This window comes from Musca domestica, unplaced genomic scaffold, assembly GCF_030504385.1.
Source record: "Musca domestica strain aabys unplaced genomic scaffold, Musca_domestica.polishedcontigs.V.1.1 85, whole genome shotgun sequence".
Classification (NCBI taxonomy): Eukaryota; Metazoa; Arthropoda; class Insecta; order Diptera; family Muscidae; genus Musca; species Musca domestica.
The window spans coordinates 1,507,773-1,525,183 of NW_026712418.1; the positions used below are offsets into that span (position 1 = coordinate 1,507,773).

Genomic DNA, 17,411 nt, shown 5'->3' on the forward strand with positions numbered 1-17,411 from the left:
ATTACTCTAGCCTCCGAACGATTTGGAGTAGATTGATAAAATTTTACTCAAATTTGTGTTAGGTCTGCAGGACTTTTGGTTTTGAAAATGGGCCATGTAGGTCCACGTTATGGTATAGCCCCCATATAACGGTACCTCCCGATATTCGGTATTTTGATGATTTTAGCGACATTATTTACCGGAATTGTTTCAAAATTGGTATTTGAAGTTCGTAATGGATACTACAGCCTAAGACAGAAAATTGTCTGTGCAGGTTCACGTCTTTTTATAGCCCCCATCTAACGGTACCTCCCTATTTTTGGTGTTTTGATGATTTTAGCGACATTATTAATCGGAATTGTTTCAAATTTCGTATTTGAAGTTCGTAATGGGTACTACAGCCTGTCGTTGAAAATTGTCTTTTGCAGGCCCACGTCTTCGTATAGCCCCCATATAAGGGTACCCGCCGATATTCGGTATTTTGATGATTTTAGCGACATTCTTTACCGGAATCGTTTCAAATTTGGTATTTGAAGTTCGTAATGGATACTAAATACTAAGTCAAAAAATGGGCCATGTAGGTCCACGTCTTCGTATAGCCCCCATATAAGGGTACTCCCCGATTTTCGGTATTTTGATGATTTAAGCGACATTATTTAGCGAAATCGTTCCAAATTTGGTATTTGAAGTTCGTAATGGATACTACGGCCTAAGACAGAAAATTTTCTGTGCAGGTCCACATCTTCATATAGCCCCATATACCGTACCCCCCGATATTCGGTATTTTGATGATTTTAGCGACATTATTTATCGGGATTGTTTCAAATTTCGCATGTGAAGTTCGTAAGGGATACTTCAGCCCATGCCAGAAAATTGTCTGTGCAGGTCCACGAATAGCCCACATATAACGGTACCCCTCCCCATATTCGGTATTTTAATGATTATAACTACATTATAAACAGATTTTTCTTCAAGTTTCACATTTAAATTATTGTAATAACTTATGACAAAATATGCCTATGCAGGCCCACGTCGTCGTATAAGCACTCGGTACTCTTAAGATTTTAACATAATTTTTAACGGATTTTATTTTTTGAAAATTGTTAAATTTGTATCAAATGGTGGAGGGTATTCAATGTTCGGCCCGGTCGAACTTATAGCTTTTTTTAATTTTTAATTTTCAAATTTGTTCTGAATGGTGGGGGTTGAGTACCCTCCCGAACTTACCGCTTTTTTACTTGTTAGTACTTTTTCGTACGTTTTAATACTTATTTACCAATAAACCACCTTGTCGTACACTTTTTGGTAACACTTTTATAAGATTTTCGAATTGGAACCAATTTACCCCACCGAATCTTATTTCAGATGCATGGCCCCAAAGGAAGAAATACTCTGCACGAAATTGTTCGATTAGACGTCGTGGCAAAGGGGAATCGAAATATATGGCATATAAACAAGTAATGCATAATAACCACCCCACGAAATGGCTTCGCATACCCTTAAGGAAATGTTATTATCCAACTTTTGATATACACATGTATATTTGTACATATGTATGTATGTATGTATATAGGTATGTATGAAATTAATCGATATATGATACCATCAAAATATTCACATCAATATGTGGCTGCTGGCCACAAAAACTGGGTTTTTTTACGATTTCGAATTGCCGGCGAAACAAATAATAAACCAAAATTAAATCTGATTTAAAATAAATTCATATCTTAATTAGTATTCAGTTTTTTTTTATTTTTCTTTACATCCGAAATCAAAATCCGAATAAAAAAAAAATACAAAATTACGAAATAATTTATTTTTAAATATGTTATCACTTTTTCCATCTGTGTGCATGTGAATTGGTATGCCGAAAAAGAGAAACATGGACCGCAAGTTAAATTTATTTCAAATCTATTTTTATTTTGATTGGGAATTCCATAACAAATCAAATCTAACTCATGTTTATACCTTGAAGATGTGGTGTGATGGCTTGTAGACCTAAAATCTGTTAAAAAATTAAAATATTGTTCCCACACCCACCTAGTTTTCGGTTTTTTATCGCCTTTTCATAATGAGCTGCATAGTTTAAGCTATGTGTGAGAATGACCTTTGATTTCGAGTTTCAAAGGCGTGTTAAAATAAGATCATCTCATTAAAAATGATTTTCCGTCACTAACATGTTTTTATGTTATTAATTAAATATGTTATTAATTAAAAGAAAAAAAAATTAAAAAATAAAAATCCGGACTATTAACAAAAACAGAAAACGGTTTAAGCCGAAAAAATTTATTGCCAATCGAAGAAAAGATATTAGACAGACAATTCTGTCTTCCAATAATGAAAGTCGATATGTCTAGAGAAGACGTAAATTTCTCTAGGCGTCCCTCAGTCTACTCTTAGTTAGAAAGTGCCCTCAGTTCTCAGCTGCCAGTGATTTTTCTTTCTTAACCCCTTCGTATCATTTTAACATCCATTTATTTTTTGGGTAAACTTCGGATGGACTCTAGCCGAATACATGTAAAAACCTGTAAGGAAAAGTCAAAAGTTGGGCGGGGCCGACTATATGATACCCCACACTATCTATCATACCAAAAAACATTGCCATAGGGGGCATGATATCACTTCGAGAAGGATAATATTAAAAAAATATGTATCGGAGCCGAGTTTCACAACATGGAAATGTACGTCCGGAAATTCACTCCATTTGGGCTGATATTAGCCATTATTTGCACAATAAACCCGAAATCGGATTAAGGATATATATGGCAGCTATATCAAAATCTGAGCCGATCTCGATAAAAAGGTATTTTCGAGCTCTAAAAAATATCTGATACCAAACATCATTCTGGTGGTGTGCATTAACGAATGTGGGGCATTTAAACACCAAATCGGACAAAACATATATATGAGAGCTATAGCCACATCTGAACCGATTTTTATGAAATTTGATGTACTTGCTTCTAGACTGAATTCGGTCGAATGTACCAAAACTCAGGACTTTTTGACAGATATTAGCCATTTGATGCAGAATTAGTCCGAAATCGGTAAAAGTTATATGGGAGCTATATCAAAATCTGAACAGATCTTGATAAAATTTGGCAGATGTATTTCTGGGATGTACCTGATATCCGATACCAAACACCATGCTTGTGGGGTGCAAATTACGAATGTGGGATACATAAACACTAAATCGGATGATATCTATATATGGGAGCTATAGCTATCTCTGAAACGATTTTCTCGGAATTCGATGTACTTGCTTCTACACTGAATTGGTTCGGATGTACCAAAATTCAGGACTTTTGGACTGATATTGGTCATTTAGTGCACAAGAAACCCGAAATCGATTGAAGATATCTATGGGACCTATATCCAAATATGGGGACTATACGAAGACGTGAACTTTTACAGACAATTTTCTGTCTTAGGCTGTAGTATCCACTACGAATTTCAAATACCAAATTTGAAACGATTCCGGTAAATAATGTCGCTGAAATCATCAAAATACCGAATATCAGGAGGTGCTGTTATATGGGGGCTATACGAAGACGTGGAGGAACATACGATTTTTTTTGCCATAGGTTGTAGTACCCATTACGATCTTCCAATACGATTTTGAATTTGAAACGATTCCGGTGAATAATGTCGCTGAAATCATCAAAGTACCGAATATCGGGAGGTGCCGCTACATGGGGGCTATACGAAGTCTTGGACCTGCACAGACAGTTTTCTGTCATGGGCTGCAGTATCCTTTACGAACTTTAAATACACAATTTTAAACAACTCCGGTAATTAATGTCGCTACAATCATCAAAATTCCGAATATCGGGAGGTGCTGTTATATGGAGGCTATGCGAAGACGTGGACCTGCACAGACAGTTTTCTGTCATAGTTTGTAGTATCCATTACGAACTTCAAATATGAAATTTGAAATAATTCCGGTAAATAATGTCGCTGAAATCATCAAAATACCGAATATCGGAAGATACCGTTATATGGGGGCTATACGAAGTCGAGGACCTGCATAGACAATTTTCTGTCATGGGCTGCAGTATCCATTACGAACTTCAAATACCAAATTTGAAACAATTCCGATGAACAATGTCGCTGAAATCATCAAAATACCGAATATCGGAAGGTGGTGTTATATGTGGGCTATAAGAAGCCGTGGACCTGCACAGACAATTTTCTGTCATGGGCTGCAGTATCCTTTACGAACTTTAAATACCAAATTTTAAACAACTCCGGTAATTAATGTCGCTAAAATCATAAAAATTCCGAATATCGGTAGGTTCTGTTATATAGGGGCCAGGAGAAGACGTGTACCTGCACATACAATTTTCTGTCATAGGTTGTAGTACCCATTACAAATTTTCGGTACGAAATTTGGAACAACTCCATTGAATAATGTCCCTAAAATTCTCAAGATATCGGAAAAAGGGGGAGGGGTTAGATTTTTTTGAAATGGTCACCTTTGGAATGGGAACGGTGACGAATTCGAACAAATCTAAACGTATTCTAAAATTTGATGCTATTTTCGACATTTTTTGCTTTCATTCAATAAAATTTAAAAAAAAAATTGTAAAAATTATGGCGTTTGACTTTGTTGCAGTTTTTTTTTTTATCTCACCCTTTATAATACATGGCCAGAAGCCTAAGGGCACTTCAATACAAAAAAGCCTGATCTACTTCATTTACTTTTGAACAAAAAACACTTGAACCATTTCCATAAAAACCCCACAAAATTTGTACAATAATTTGTCCATTGCTGCCGTATTATCATCGCAACAACAATAACAACACCAACAAGACAGACAAGACAAGCGGAAAAAACTGCAAACTCATGAATGTCAACAAATACCAATAATTTCTAATGCCGCACCACACAAGGCGGCCGTCAGCAGCAGTCACTCACAACGGCCGTCTGTCATTGGTTTTGACGCTGTAACAGTGAACAGCTGATAAGTTCCAGGAAAAAATTAATGAAATGAAAGCGAAGCGAAAAAGGCCGCAACAACACCACCGACAACAACAATTATATGTGGAATACAACAAAATCGCTGTTGGCAGAGATAATAATAATTAACACAAATTTCGGAAAGATAACAAAATTCAAGTTAAAAATGACAAAATAAAACAAATTACGCGAATAAAAATGCCACAACAAAAAAGCAAAAAAAAAACAGCACAGCACATGAACGTGCATGCATACACATTCACACACAGAAAAACACATGTTAATTCGCCATAAAGTATTCAAACAACAAACAACGAAAAAAATCTGTGGCATTCTGGAATGTTAGACTGAGTTAAAAGCGATTAAAACGGACGGCAATTAACTTTAAAATATATTGCACTACCACTGGGGGTATATGTACACACCCATACGTAAATATAAAACTTTTTGGGTCCCCTAATGTTATTTCACTAGATTACTATATACCCTATACAGGGTGAGATAAAAAAACTGCAACAAAGTAAAGCGCCAAAATTTTTACATTTTTTATAAATTTTATTGAATGAAAGCAAAAAATGTCGGAAATAGCATCACATTTTAGAATAAGTTTAGATTTGTTCGAATTGGTCACCTTTGGCACGAATTATGGCCAATGAAACCGTCACACGCTGCCCTCATGTTGCTCTGCGGTATTTTGGTCCATTTCGGTGAAGCACTTGCTTGAGGTGATGGACACTTTGGTATTTTTTAGTGGCAACCTTGCTTTCCAAAGTACTCCAGACAACGGATTGGTAACCGAAGGTTTTGGTGGCCATTGTGCGCTGGAAATGAAGCGAGGAACCTCATTTTGTAACCATTCTTGGGTGGTGCTGGTGCTTTGGTCTGCGGCCAAAATTTTTGTGTACCCAAGGCTTTAATACACCCTCCAGAATATTTTCGCAATAATATTCGGCATTTATTCTGATGCCAGTTTGATTAAGACGAGCGGAGAGAGACCATCGGCTGTTATGGCGGACCACACCATCACCATAGGCGGCGCTTGAATTCTGGTGGCCGATGGTGCACATTTTCATCTCAGCTTGAATTTTGAAAGGTAGAAACTAAGGGTCCACCATTTCACACCCTCAGCCATATGGCTAGAGAGGGTATATATCAATTGATACGGCCAAAATGTGCTTCGTCGAAATAACAGTTTTACGACCTAGGTCTCTTTGGACCAAAACCGTTTCAGGACAATTGGAGTCGATCTAGCGATATTCGTCCGTTCCTCCATCTGACTGTCTGACGATAACTCACGAAGGGAGTATCCGATTTGGCCCAAACTTGGTACATCGTAGTATTATTATCAAACTTAAATCGAGTTCGGAGATGGGCAACATCGGTCCACTCCTTCTGGTACGTTCCCCCCATTAAGGGTCAAAAATTTGAATATCCATAAAGCTCTTAAAGTGTGAAATTTACATCCGATTCCATTCAGACTTGGCACAACTCAATACTTCCATCAACACAAGATCTGTTATAAAGATGCTAGAGATCGGGCAATTTCTTCTGGTACCTCACTCACAAAGGGTCAAAGTTTAGAATAACCAAAACGATCATAAAATCCGAAATAAGTGTCCGGTTCTTCATATTTTACACATAACATTATTTCTATTAAAAAAAATCTGCTGTGAAGATGGGAAATATCAGTTCACTACTTCTGGTACCTACCTCCCCATTTTCAATATTCATGAAGCTTATAAAACGCGAAAATAGTATCCGATTCCATTCAGACTTGGCACATCTCAATATTTCCACCAACACAGGATATGTTATAAAGATGATAGAGATCGGATCATTCCTTCTCGTACCTCCCCCACAAAGGGTCAAAATGTGGAATAACCAAAACGATTATAAAATCCGAAATGAGCACCCGATTCTCTTCATATTTTAAACATCCCATTATTTATACTAAAACATGATATGCTGTGAAGATGGAATATATCTGTCCACTCCTTCTGCTACCTCGCCCACAAAGGGTCCAACATTTTGAATATTCATGGAGCTCATAAAACGCGAAATGAACACCCGATTCCATTCTAGACTTTGTACATCTCAATAATTTTATCAACACAAGATCTGTTATAAGGATGGTAGAGATCGGACCATTCCTTCTGGTACCTCCCCCACAAATGGTCAAAGTTTTGAATAACCAAAAACTATTATAAAATCCGAAATAATCATCCGGTTCTCTCCATATTTCACATATCCCATTATTTCGACCGACACATGATATGCTGTGAAGATGGGCAACACCGGTCCACTCCTTTTGGTATCTGCCCCACAAAGGGTCAAAATTTTAAATACCCATGAAGATCAAAAAACGCGAAATTAACATCCGATTCCATTCAGGCTTAGCACAACTCAATATTTCTATCAACACAAGAACTGTTATAAATATGGTAGAGATCGGTCCTCTCCTTCTGGTACCTCCCCCACAAAGGGTCACGATTTTGAATATCCATGGAGCTCATAAAACGCGAAATTAACAACCGGTTCCATTGAGACTTGGTGCATCTCAATATTTCCGTCAACACAAGATCTGCTATTAAGATGGTAGAGATCGGACCATTCCTTCTGGTACCTCCCCCACAAAGGGTCAAAGTTTTAAATAACCAAAACGATTATAAAATCGGAAATAAGCATTCGGTTCTCTCCATATTTCACACATCTTATTATTTCTACAAACACATAATATTCTGTAAGGGTGGGATATATCGATCTACTGCTACCGGTACCTCACCCACAAAGGGTTAAAGTTTTTAAATATTCATGAAGCTTATAAAATGCGAAACTGACATCTGATTCCATTCAGACTTGGTACATCTCAATATATCCATCAGCAGAAGATCTGTTATTAAAACGGTAGAGATCGGCCCATTTCTTCTGGTACCTCCCCACAAAGGGTCAAAGTTTTGAACAACCAAAACGATTATAAAATCCGAAATAGCCATCCGGTTCTCTTCATATTTCGCACATCCCATTATTTCTACCAACACAAGATATGATGTGAAGATGGGATATATCGGTCAACTCCTTCTGGTACGTCCCCCCATTAAGGGTCAAAATTTTGAATATCCATAAAGCTCATAAAGTGCGAAATTTACATCCGATTCCGTTTAGACTTGGTGCATCTCAATATTTCTATCAACACGAGATATGTTATAAATTTGATAGAGATCGGACCATTCCTTCTGGCACCTCCCCCACAAAGGGTCAACATTTGGAATACCCAAAACGATTATAAAATCCGAAATAAGCACCCGGTTCTCTTCATATTTCAAACATCCCATTATTTCTACTAAAACATAATATGCTGTGAAGATGGGCAATATCGGTCCACACCTTCTGGTACCTTCCCCACAAAGGGTCAAAATTTGAAATATCCATGAAGCTCATCAAACGCGAACTTAAAATCCGATTCCATTCAGACTTGGCACATCTCAATATTTCCATCAGCACAAGATCTGTTATAAAGACGGTAGAGATCGGACCATTCCTTCTGCTACCTATCCCACAAAGGGTTCAAGAGTTTCAAAATCAAAACGCTCAAAGAGAACTAAGTAAGCATTCTACTCTCTTCAAATTTCACACAAACAAACATTTTTGCTAACGCAACCCCTCTTGTGAAGATGGTAGATATCTGCGTACCCCTTCTGGTACCTCACCCACAAAGGGTCACAATTTTCATTACTTTTGTCTGTCATAACTTGCGATTCTTTACAACTTCCTATATCTAAATATTTCTCTCAACCAGAAACCTGAGATGAAAATAGGATTTATCGAAATTTAAGATTTCGCATAAAATTTGATATAAATGTTCAATTTTCTGGTAATTTTCCCAATGTCAATATTTTTATTTGGATTAAATCAAGTGGGAAAATTGAATTCTCCGCTCGACTATATCTGGTACCTCTCGCTCAAATTTTAACATTTTCTAAAAATTATCACAAAATTATCTACAAATTATTATTATCATATAAAGCAAAGAAAGCAGTCGATATAGTCTGAACCTGGCACGTCGCAATATTTATATCATATTTTATTCAGCTCCAATACGAAATGGACAATATGGGCCCATTCCTTCGGAACCTACTCCATAGAAGGTCAACAATTTGAATAATCATAAGAGAAGTCAAAATATATTTAAATAATCGAACATTGGCTGAGGGTATATATCTGTCGGCAAAACCGACCAATCGATCTTTGTGGCCAAAAAATACTACTTTTTTCGTGCGACATGTCCTTGTTAAAATAAGGGGTTCTGAAGCAGATTTGTAATAATTCTCTCCGTTCAGTAGCATTGAGTATCAAAATAATATTTTTTCCTAAAATACATCGAGACCCTTTTTGACTCATCCAAATTATTTGAAATAAGAAGAACATACCCACATACATACATACATCCGTATAAGTCATTTTCTACCGTTTTGGATTTTGTTCTACATTACCATTATGAAATTACCCATGTGTGTGCGTGTGTGTGCGGTTTAACCTCTTTGGACAAAATATGTTAATGGCTTTTCTTGGTAAGTGTCAAAGACAAATAACAACAACAATGTTGTCTTTGACAGTGACACACTGCTGTTCTTGTTGCTGGGGTGTCGATATTCTATGACATACTTATGTGTGTGTGTGTGTGTATGTTTCGAAACTTATTTACTTATGGTACGTCTAGGCAAAACTTGACCATAAGGGTTGGCCGGAAAGCCAAACCTAGGCGTTGTCTGTTTCGTCCGTTTCCTGTTGTTCTAACAGAGGTAAAGCATTAACTAGAGCAAATACACGCACTAGGTGGCACACACACACACACGCACACAAATAAAGGTAGGGTTTCCTAGACATGCGAGAATAACAAAAAAAGACGATAAATATTTGTTCGAAAGTGAGATGTGTTTGATTGAATGGGAGGTACGACAATTTGAAGGCAAGAAGTTTTTGTGGGGCATTCAGGCACCTTTATGTTTGTGCCATTAAATTGTAACAATATTTGGGGTTGGCATGTGGTCTTTGAACAGATGCATGGTTGACATAAGGAAGCCGATATAATTATACCCTCCACCTTGGAAAGGAGGGTATATTAACTTTGTCATTCCGTTTGTAACATTCTTAAATATTCGTCTTAGACCCCATAAAGTATATATATATTCATAATCAGCATAAAATTCTAAGTCGATTTAACGATGTCCGTCTGTCTGTCTGTCTGTCTGTTGAAATCACGATACAGCCCACATTATTTGACATAGAGCGCCAAAATTTAGCAGAGCTATTTGCATTATGTCTAGGATGGTTGGTATTGAAAATGAGATATATCGGTCCACGTTCTGGTATAGTCCCCATATAACGGTACCTCCCGATATTCGGTATTTTGATGATTTATGCCACACATTTTTTCACGGATTTGTCTGGAAATTGGTATTTGTAGGTCATAACGGGACCCTGAGTGTGTGGCAAAACATTGCATGTATAGGTCCATGATTTGGTATAGCCCCCATATAACGGTACCTCCCGATATTCGGTATTTTGATGATTTATGCCACATTTTTTCACGGATTTGTCTAAAAATTGGTATTTGTGGGTCATAATGGGTCCTAGTTCGTTTGGGAAACATGGTAATTATAGGTCCACGTTTTGGTATAGCCCCCATAGAACGGTACCTCCCGATATTCGGTAATTTAATGGTTTTTGCCACATTTCTTCTAATATTTCTTTTACCCTAAGGTGGAGGGTATTAAAAGTTTGGCCCGGCCGAACTTAATGTTTTTTACTTGTTTTTAAGTTATCCTGTATAGATGACAATGAAGCCAGTCGCCTTAAAAGAATAGTCAAATTATAAGACCCGTGTATGGGCATTCTGAAAGTTAGCAGTGTAAAGTAACCTACATAGGGGGTACAAGTTCTCCCCCTTTTTCATATTTATACCCTAAACCACTAGGTGGTCAGGGTATTATGTCTTTGTGCATTTGTTTGTAACAGGCAGAAGGAAACGAGATAGACCCATAGTTCCTTTTGATGATCTGCATAGAATCACATTCTGAGTCGATTTATGCATGTCCGTCCGTCCGTCCGTCTGTCCGTCCGTCTGTCCATGTATTCTTGTGAACAAAATGCAGGTCGCATTTATTATCAGAATGAGATGAAATGTTCCAAACAACATTTGTTTGGTCCAAGGACGAACCCTATTGAAATTGGAGATAATCGGTAAAAATTTAGATATAGCTCCCATATATATCTTCGTCCGATTTGCCTTTTATTGTGCACCAAACGTGTAATACCAGCCCGAATAGTATGGAATTTCGCATATACACCCAAATTAGGCCTGAAAATATGTATGCCAAATTTGATCGAAATCGGTTCAGATATAGCTATAGCTCCCATATATATTGTTCATCCGATTTGTTAGTTTTGTCCTCCGCAGTCGTAATATGCACTCTGTAACAACAATATTTGGGGAAATATATCAAATGCAGCTCAGAAATACCTTTGCTAAATTTTATCGAGATCGGTTCAGATTTGGATATAGCTCCCATATATAACTTCGTCCGATTTACCTTTTATTGTGCACCAAAGGTCTAATATTTGTCCAAATAGGATGGAAATTGGCACTTACAACCGAATTGAGTCTAGAAGCTAGTATGTCAAATTTGGTGAAGATCGGTTCAGATATAGCTATAGCTTCCATATAAATTATTCATCCGATTTGTTATATTTGTTACCCACAGCCGTAGTATGCACTCCGTAACAACGATATTCAGGGAAATATATCAAATAAGCTCAGAAATATCTTTGCCAAATTTTATCGAGATCGTTTCAGATTTGGATATAGCTCCCATATATATCTTTATCTGATTTCAAATTAATTGTGCACCAAATGGGCAATACAATTCCGAATTTAAAAGATACAAATGCTTCGGCATATTTAGTCCTTTGATCTTTAAATTATAATTGTAATCATAGCGTGTATGATTGAATTCTCCCATAAAAACTTTTAATTGTTATGTGGAGCTCTTCTTAATTAGCAAAGTGGTGTAGGGTATCATAAAGTCGGCCCCGCCCGACTTTAAGACTTTCTTTACTGTTTTTTTTTATAAATTTTCGAATAAAGATTCTTTGGAATCCATGCATTTGAAGTATACAGTGTCCCAGGCAATATTACTGATGACTGTACAATGTCGTAACGCCTTTAAACCCTAGAAGGAGTCAACATTGGGTTCTTTTTTCAAAGTGCGGTTAAAAATTCCACTTGAACGGAATCGTAGCAAGGTCAAATATTTTACAAAATTATTTGTCATGAAATTCTACTATAGGTCCTAGAAGATATCAAAAGTCTAAATCATACCTAAACGTCAGGAATTCATATATTATTCATATTAAAGACGTACTTTATGTGAGTTGAGGCCATAATCTCCTGCAAAGAATCATTTTAGAAGCATGACATAAAAGACAAAAATAATCTTCATTAAATTTCACCATAAGTCACCAAATAAAGGAAATCTCTAATTTCATTATATATCAAGAAAATATCTCAAAAAAAAAAAAACTTTGCAAAAAGTCACGAAAATATATTTCCGAATTTGTCTTGCCTTTTTTCGAGTTAATGCATAAAAGTAATATAAAAATTTCATTTTACACAGAAAGTGTCAAAAGAAGAAATATTCTACACAAAATTTCACTATAAATCTCAGGATGAACTATATATCTAGGATCAATAGTTTTTTAAGAAAATAACATTTGAACTATATATATTACAAGTAATAATGATGTATTAACGTTTTTTACTGACAATTTAACATTTTTCCATTCCAAGTCAAAATCTCCTTTAATACTTTATTTTTTGGGGATCGTTTTAAAAGAAGAAATAATCTAGATCAAATTTCACTATGAGTCACCAAAGAAATGAAATCTCTATTTTCATTGTATACCGGAAAAATATTTGCAACAATTTTCCCATAAATAACCGAAAATATTTTATAGATTTTTGATCAATTTTTCCTCGGCTTTTTTTGGAGTTAATGCATAAAAATAATATAAAACTTCGTTTTTAGGAAAAGGTTTCAAAAGAAGAAATATTCTACACAAAATTTTACTTTAAATCTCTGAATAAATCATATATGCAGGATTAATAGTTCCTGAGAAAATTACATTTAAAATTCATAAATTAAAAGTGAAAATGATGTGTAAAAGTTTTTTTTACTGCTAATTTAACAGGTTTTCTATTCTAAGTCAAAATCTCCCTTAATAATTTATATTTTGGGGAAGCTATCAAAGGAAGAATTATTCGAGATCGAATATCAAATGAAATTTGTACAGGGTGAGATGAAAAAAACTGAAATCAACTTCAGACTGCTGTCATTTCTAAGCCACTCGCCCGACAGCTTTTAAAATTATTTCCAAAAAAAAAATATTTTCCAAAAAAAAAAAGTTATTCGCGATGGAATTCAAGCGTGATAGTGTGATTTCTTTACATTTGGCTGGAAAACCACAAATGGCAATTGTTAGAGAACTCCAGCATTTAAATGTGAATAACTCTTTTGTGTCTCGTAACATCGCTCGTTACCGTGATACTGGTAGCGTAGCCCGATGTCAAGGAAGTGGACAAACGGAAAACAGCACCATCAGCAGAAATGGTTCGAAAATTAAAGAAGAGACTTGATCGAAATCCGCGTCGCTGTGGCCGAAAAATGGCTCGTGAGCTGAACAGAACATATCGTAATATTCCATTCGGCAAATATTGAAAAATGAGTTCGGGGTAAAGCCATTGAAATTGCAAAAAGTGCAAGAACTTACACCGCAACAAAAATAAAATAGACTCAAAAGAGCTAAAGAGTTGCTTCGCTTGGCCGAAAGTGGTGAACTGCCGAATTTGGTTTTCTCTCCTCGATGAGAAAACATTAGTTGTCCAGCAGTTGGTAAACAAACAAAATGATCGTGTTTACTTGCCAAAGAGGTCAGCTGAAAATGAAGTGTCAAGCGCCGGCCATGGTGATGGTGTGGGCCGCCATAACAGCAGATGGTCGCTCTCCGCTCGTATTAGTCAATCGTGGCATCAGAAAAAATGCCGAATATTATTGCGAAAATATTCTGAAGGGTATATTAAAGCCTTGACAGACCTTGGACATTCCAACAGGACTCAGCACGCGCCACCCATCAATGGTTACAAAATGAGGTCTCTCGCTTCATTTCCAGCGCACAATGGCCAACAAAATCTACGAACACCAATCCGTTGGACTATTGGGTCTGGAGTATTTTGGAAAGCAAGATTGGCACCAAAAAAAAAAAAAAAATACCAAAGTGTCGATCACCTCAAGCAAGTGCTTCGCCGGGAATGGGCCAAAATACCGTCTGTCTGTTTGTCTGCCCGTCTGTCTGTTGTAATCACGCTATCTTTCGAACGAATTTAGTAGAAGGCTAAAATTTTGTACACATGTTTATTTTGCCAGTAGGTAGGTTAAATTCGTAAATGGGTCATGTAGATAGCCCCCATATAACGGTATCTCCCAATATTCGGTATTTTGATGATTTGAGCGACATTATTCGCCCAAATTGTTTCAAATTTGGTATTTGAAGTTCGAAATGGATACTTCAGTCTAAGACAGAAAATTATTTAGCGTCATTATTCACCCGAGTAGTTTCAAATTACGTATTTAGCGATCGTAATGGGAACTACAGTCTGTGACAGAAAATTATCTATGCAGGACCAGGTCTTCGTATAGGCCCCATACATCAGTACCTCCCTATATTCGGTATTTTGATGATTATAGGTACAATTCTCACCGAAATTGTTTGAGATGTCGTATTTGAAGTTCGTAATGGATGCTACAGCCTGTGATTGAAAATTGTCTATGCAATTCCAGGTCTTCGTATAGCTCCGATATAACAATACCACCCAATATACGGTATTTTGATGATTTTAGCTAAATTATTCACCGTTTATTTCACGTTTCGAATTCGAATATGGTAATGGTAATGGCTTATGACAACAATACCTATGTAGGTCCACGTCGTATAGACCCCAAGATAACGGCTATATTCGGTATTTTTAAAATTTTAGTAGGATTTTTAACGGATTTTATTTTTTGAAAATTTCTAAATTCATTCCAAATAGTGGAGGGTATTCAAAGTTCGGCCTGGCCGAACTTACTGCTTTTTAACGTGTTTTATCTTTGTTATGTCTAAAATTATAATTTCGATGAGTTACTAACGGAATGACGAAGTTAATATACCCTCCATATTATGTATGGTGGAGGGTATAAAAGTGCAAAAATAATAGGTTCTGGAACAAAGCCATAATTTCCATTTTTTATATATACTTTGAATGTAATTTTCTTAAAATCCAATTTCTGAGGCTTGAAATAGAAAAATATTTTCCCTCTTGACACTTTTTGCCTAAAACGTAGTTTCAAGCAACACACAAATCGACCAATGAAATAGAGTAGAAGGCCTATAGCCTCTAGATTATGGTAGAGTTATTCTTTGCAATTCCTGCCATTAGAATTTCAATGAAATGAAAACCCTTGAGTCCTGATTGTCACAGAATTTTTTGCAAGGCCGTTCATCCCCATATTCCCATGAAGGCAACACACACACACATACCATCTCTCATATATCCACGTACCTACCTACACACATTTGACCAAGAGAGAGCGAGAGAGGGGATTTCCTTGAAATTGATTTCGACATATAAAATATCTATCTGCTTCCAAATAATTTTGTCAACGAGTGGATAATTAGTTTTATTTTTCTGTTTCATTTTCCACTTAATTTCATATTTCAAAGTTAGATTGTTGTTGTTGTTGTTGTTTTGGGCTGAGTTGGTTTGGTTGACGGTTAAATATCATCGAATGGCAATATAATCAAATTTAGCCAGAATTCACGAAGCAGAGGGGCGGAAGGGGGAGAGGGGTTGTATGTGAAGATTTCAAATGAATTTATCAATGCATTTGCAATTTGCCAAATGGATATTTTCAAATGAAAACGAAAATGAATGCCAAAAAAATACGATATTGAAAAAATTTAACAGAATATTAAATTTCTCGGTAAGCAGATAGGTAGGGAGGCGGGGGGGGGGGGGGGTGGCATTCGTTTAGGAATCCCAGTAAATACTGAAAATGTTAATACATTTCGATGAAATCATATTTGTCATTCTGTGAATCAGATTTTAATATGAATCTATGCTAACAATGCTATGAAATTACCTACCGAGAGAGTGAGAGGGAGAGAGAGAGAGAGTTACATAGAAAATATTTAAAATGCATTCATTTATTTTCCATTGAAAATGACAAAGCCTGGAATTAAGTTATGATAAAAAAAATAAATTTGCGTTTTTGACTACTGCGAATCGCATTTTTCGAAAGTAAGGCAAAACTAATTGCAAATACTGGATGTGTGTCAGGGAAATAGGTAAGGGAGGGGGCTCTACCATTTGTTCTTAAATGATAGGCCACTCCCTCATGAAAAATGTCACGATTTTGGTTTAAACCATTTCGCCTGGGTTGTTAATTACTCAAGCACTTGATTGCTCAGGATACATAATTCCGACCTACTTACAATCCCAACAATGTAGGGACCACATCTGAAGCATTTTTGTCGTCCACCCAAGATACAAAACAGCCACCATTTGAAAAGAACTTGAAATTTTTCAAAAAAAAAAAAAATCCGAAAACTACCACTTGAATGAAAACCCTTATATGGGGACTATACGAAGAATTGGATCTGCATTCGAACTGCATGCCCCAGTTTGTAGTACCCATTAAGATCTCCCAATACGAAATTTGAAACGATTCCGCTGAATAATGTTGCTAAAATCATGAAAATACCGAAAATCGGGAGGTACCGTTATATGGGGGGCTATACGAAGGCGTGGACCTGCATAAGCAATTTTCTATTATAGATTGAAGTACCTTTTAAGAACCTCAAATACGAAATTTGAAACAATTGCGGTGAATAGTGTCGCTGAAATCAGCTAAATACCGAATATGGGGAGGAACTGGTATTTAGGGGCTATACGAAGACGGGGACCCGCATACGAAATTTTTTGACCCGGGTTGAAGAACCAACTAAGTAAATACGAAATTTAAAACGATTCCGGTGAATAATGTCGCTAAAATCATGAAAATACCGAATATCGGGAGGTACCGTTATATGGGGGCTGTACGAAAACGTAGACTTGCGTACAACATTTTTTGTCATAGGCTGTAGTACCCATTACGAACTTCAAATACGAAATTTGAACCAATTCGGGTGAACATTGTAGCTAAAATCATAAAAAAGATTGATTAAATAATTTAACCCTTAAGTGAGTCACCAAAGGGGTCTTTTTGGTCCTTTTTTCAAAGTAAGTTTAAAACTCCCTTAAAATGCGCTCGTAGCAAGTCAAAATATTCCACAAAATTATTTGTCATAAATTCTACCTTTAGGTCCTTGAAGACATCAAAAG

The 17,411-nt window shown here is 36.3% G+C and overlaps 1 protein-coding gene across 1 annotated transcript in view; it reads left to right on the forward strand.

Moving 5' to 3' along the window:
• The window catches only part of LOC101897737 (inward rectifier potassium channel irk-1), a 186,530-nt gene that overhangs the window by 71,093 nt on the left and 98,026 nt on the right, over positions 1-17,411 (forward strand). The window contains exon 2 of the mRNA XM_059131321.1: positions 1,345-1,552. Within this exon, the coding sequence (XP_058987304.1) occupies positions 1,345-1,552 (208 nt within the window). The remainder of the gene's footprint in view (positions 1-1,344; positions 1,553-17,411) is intronic.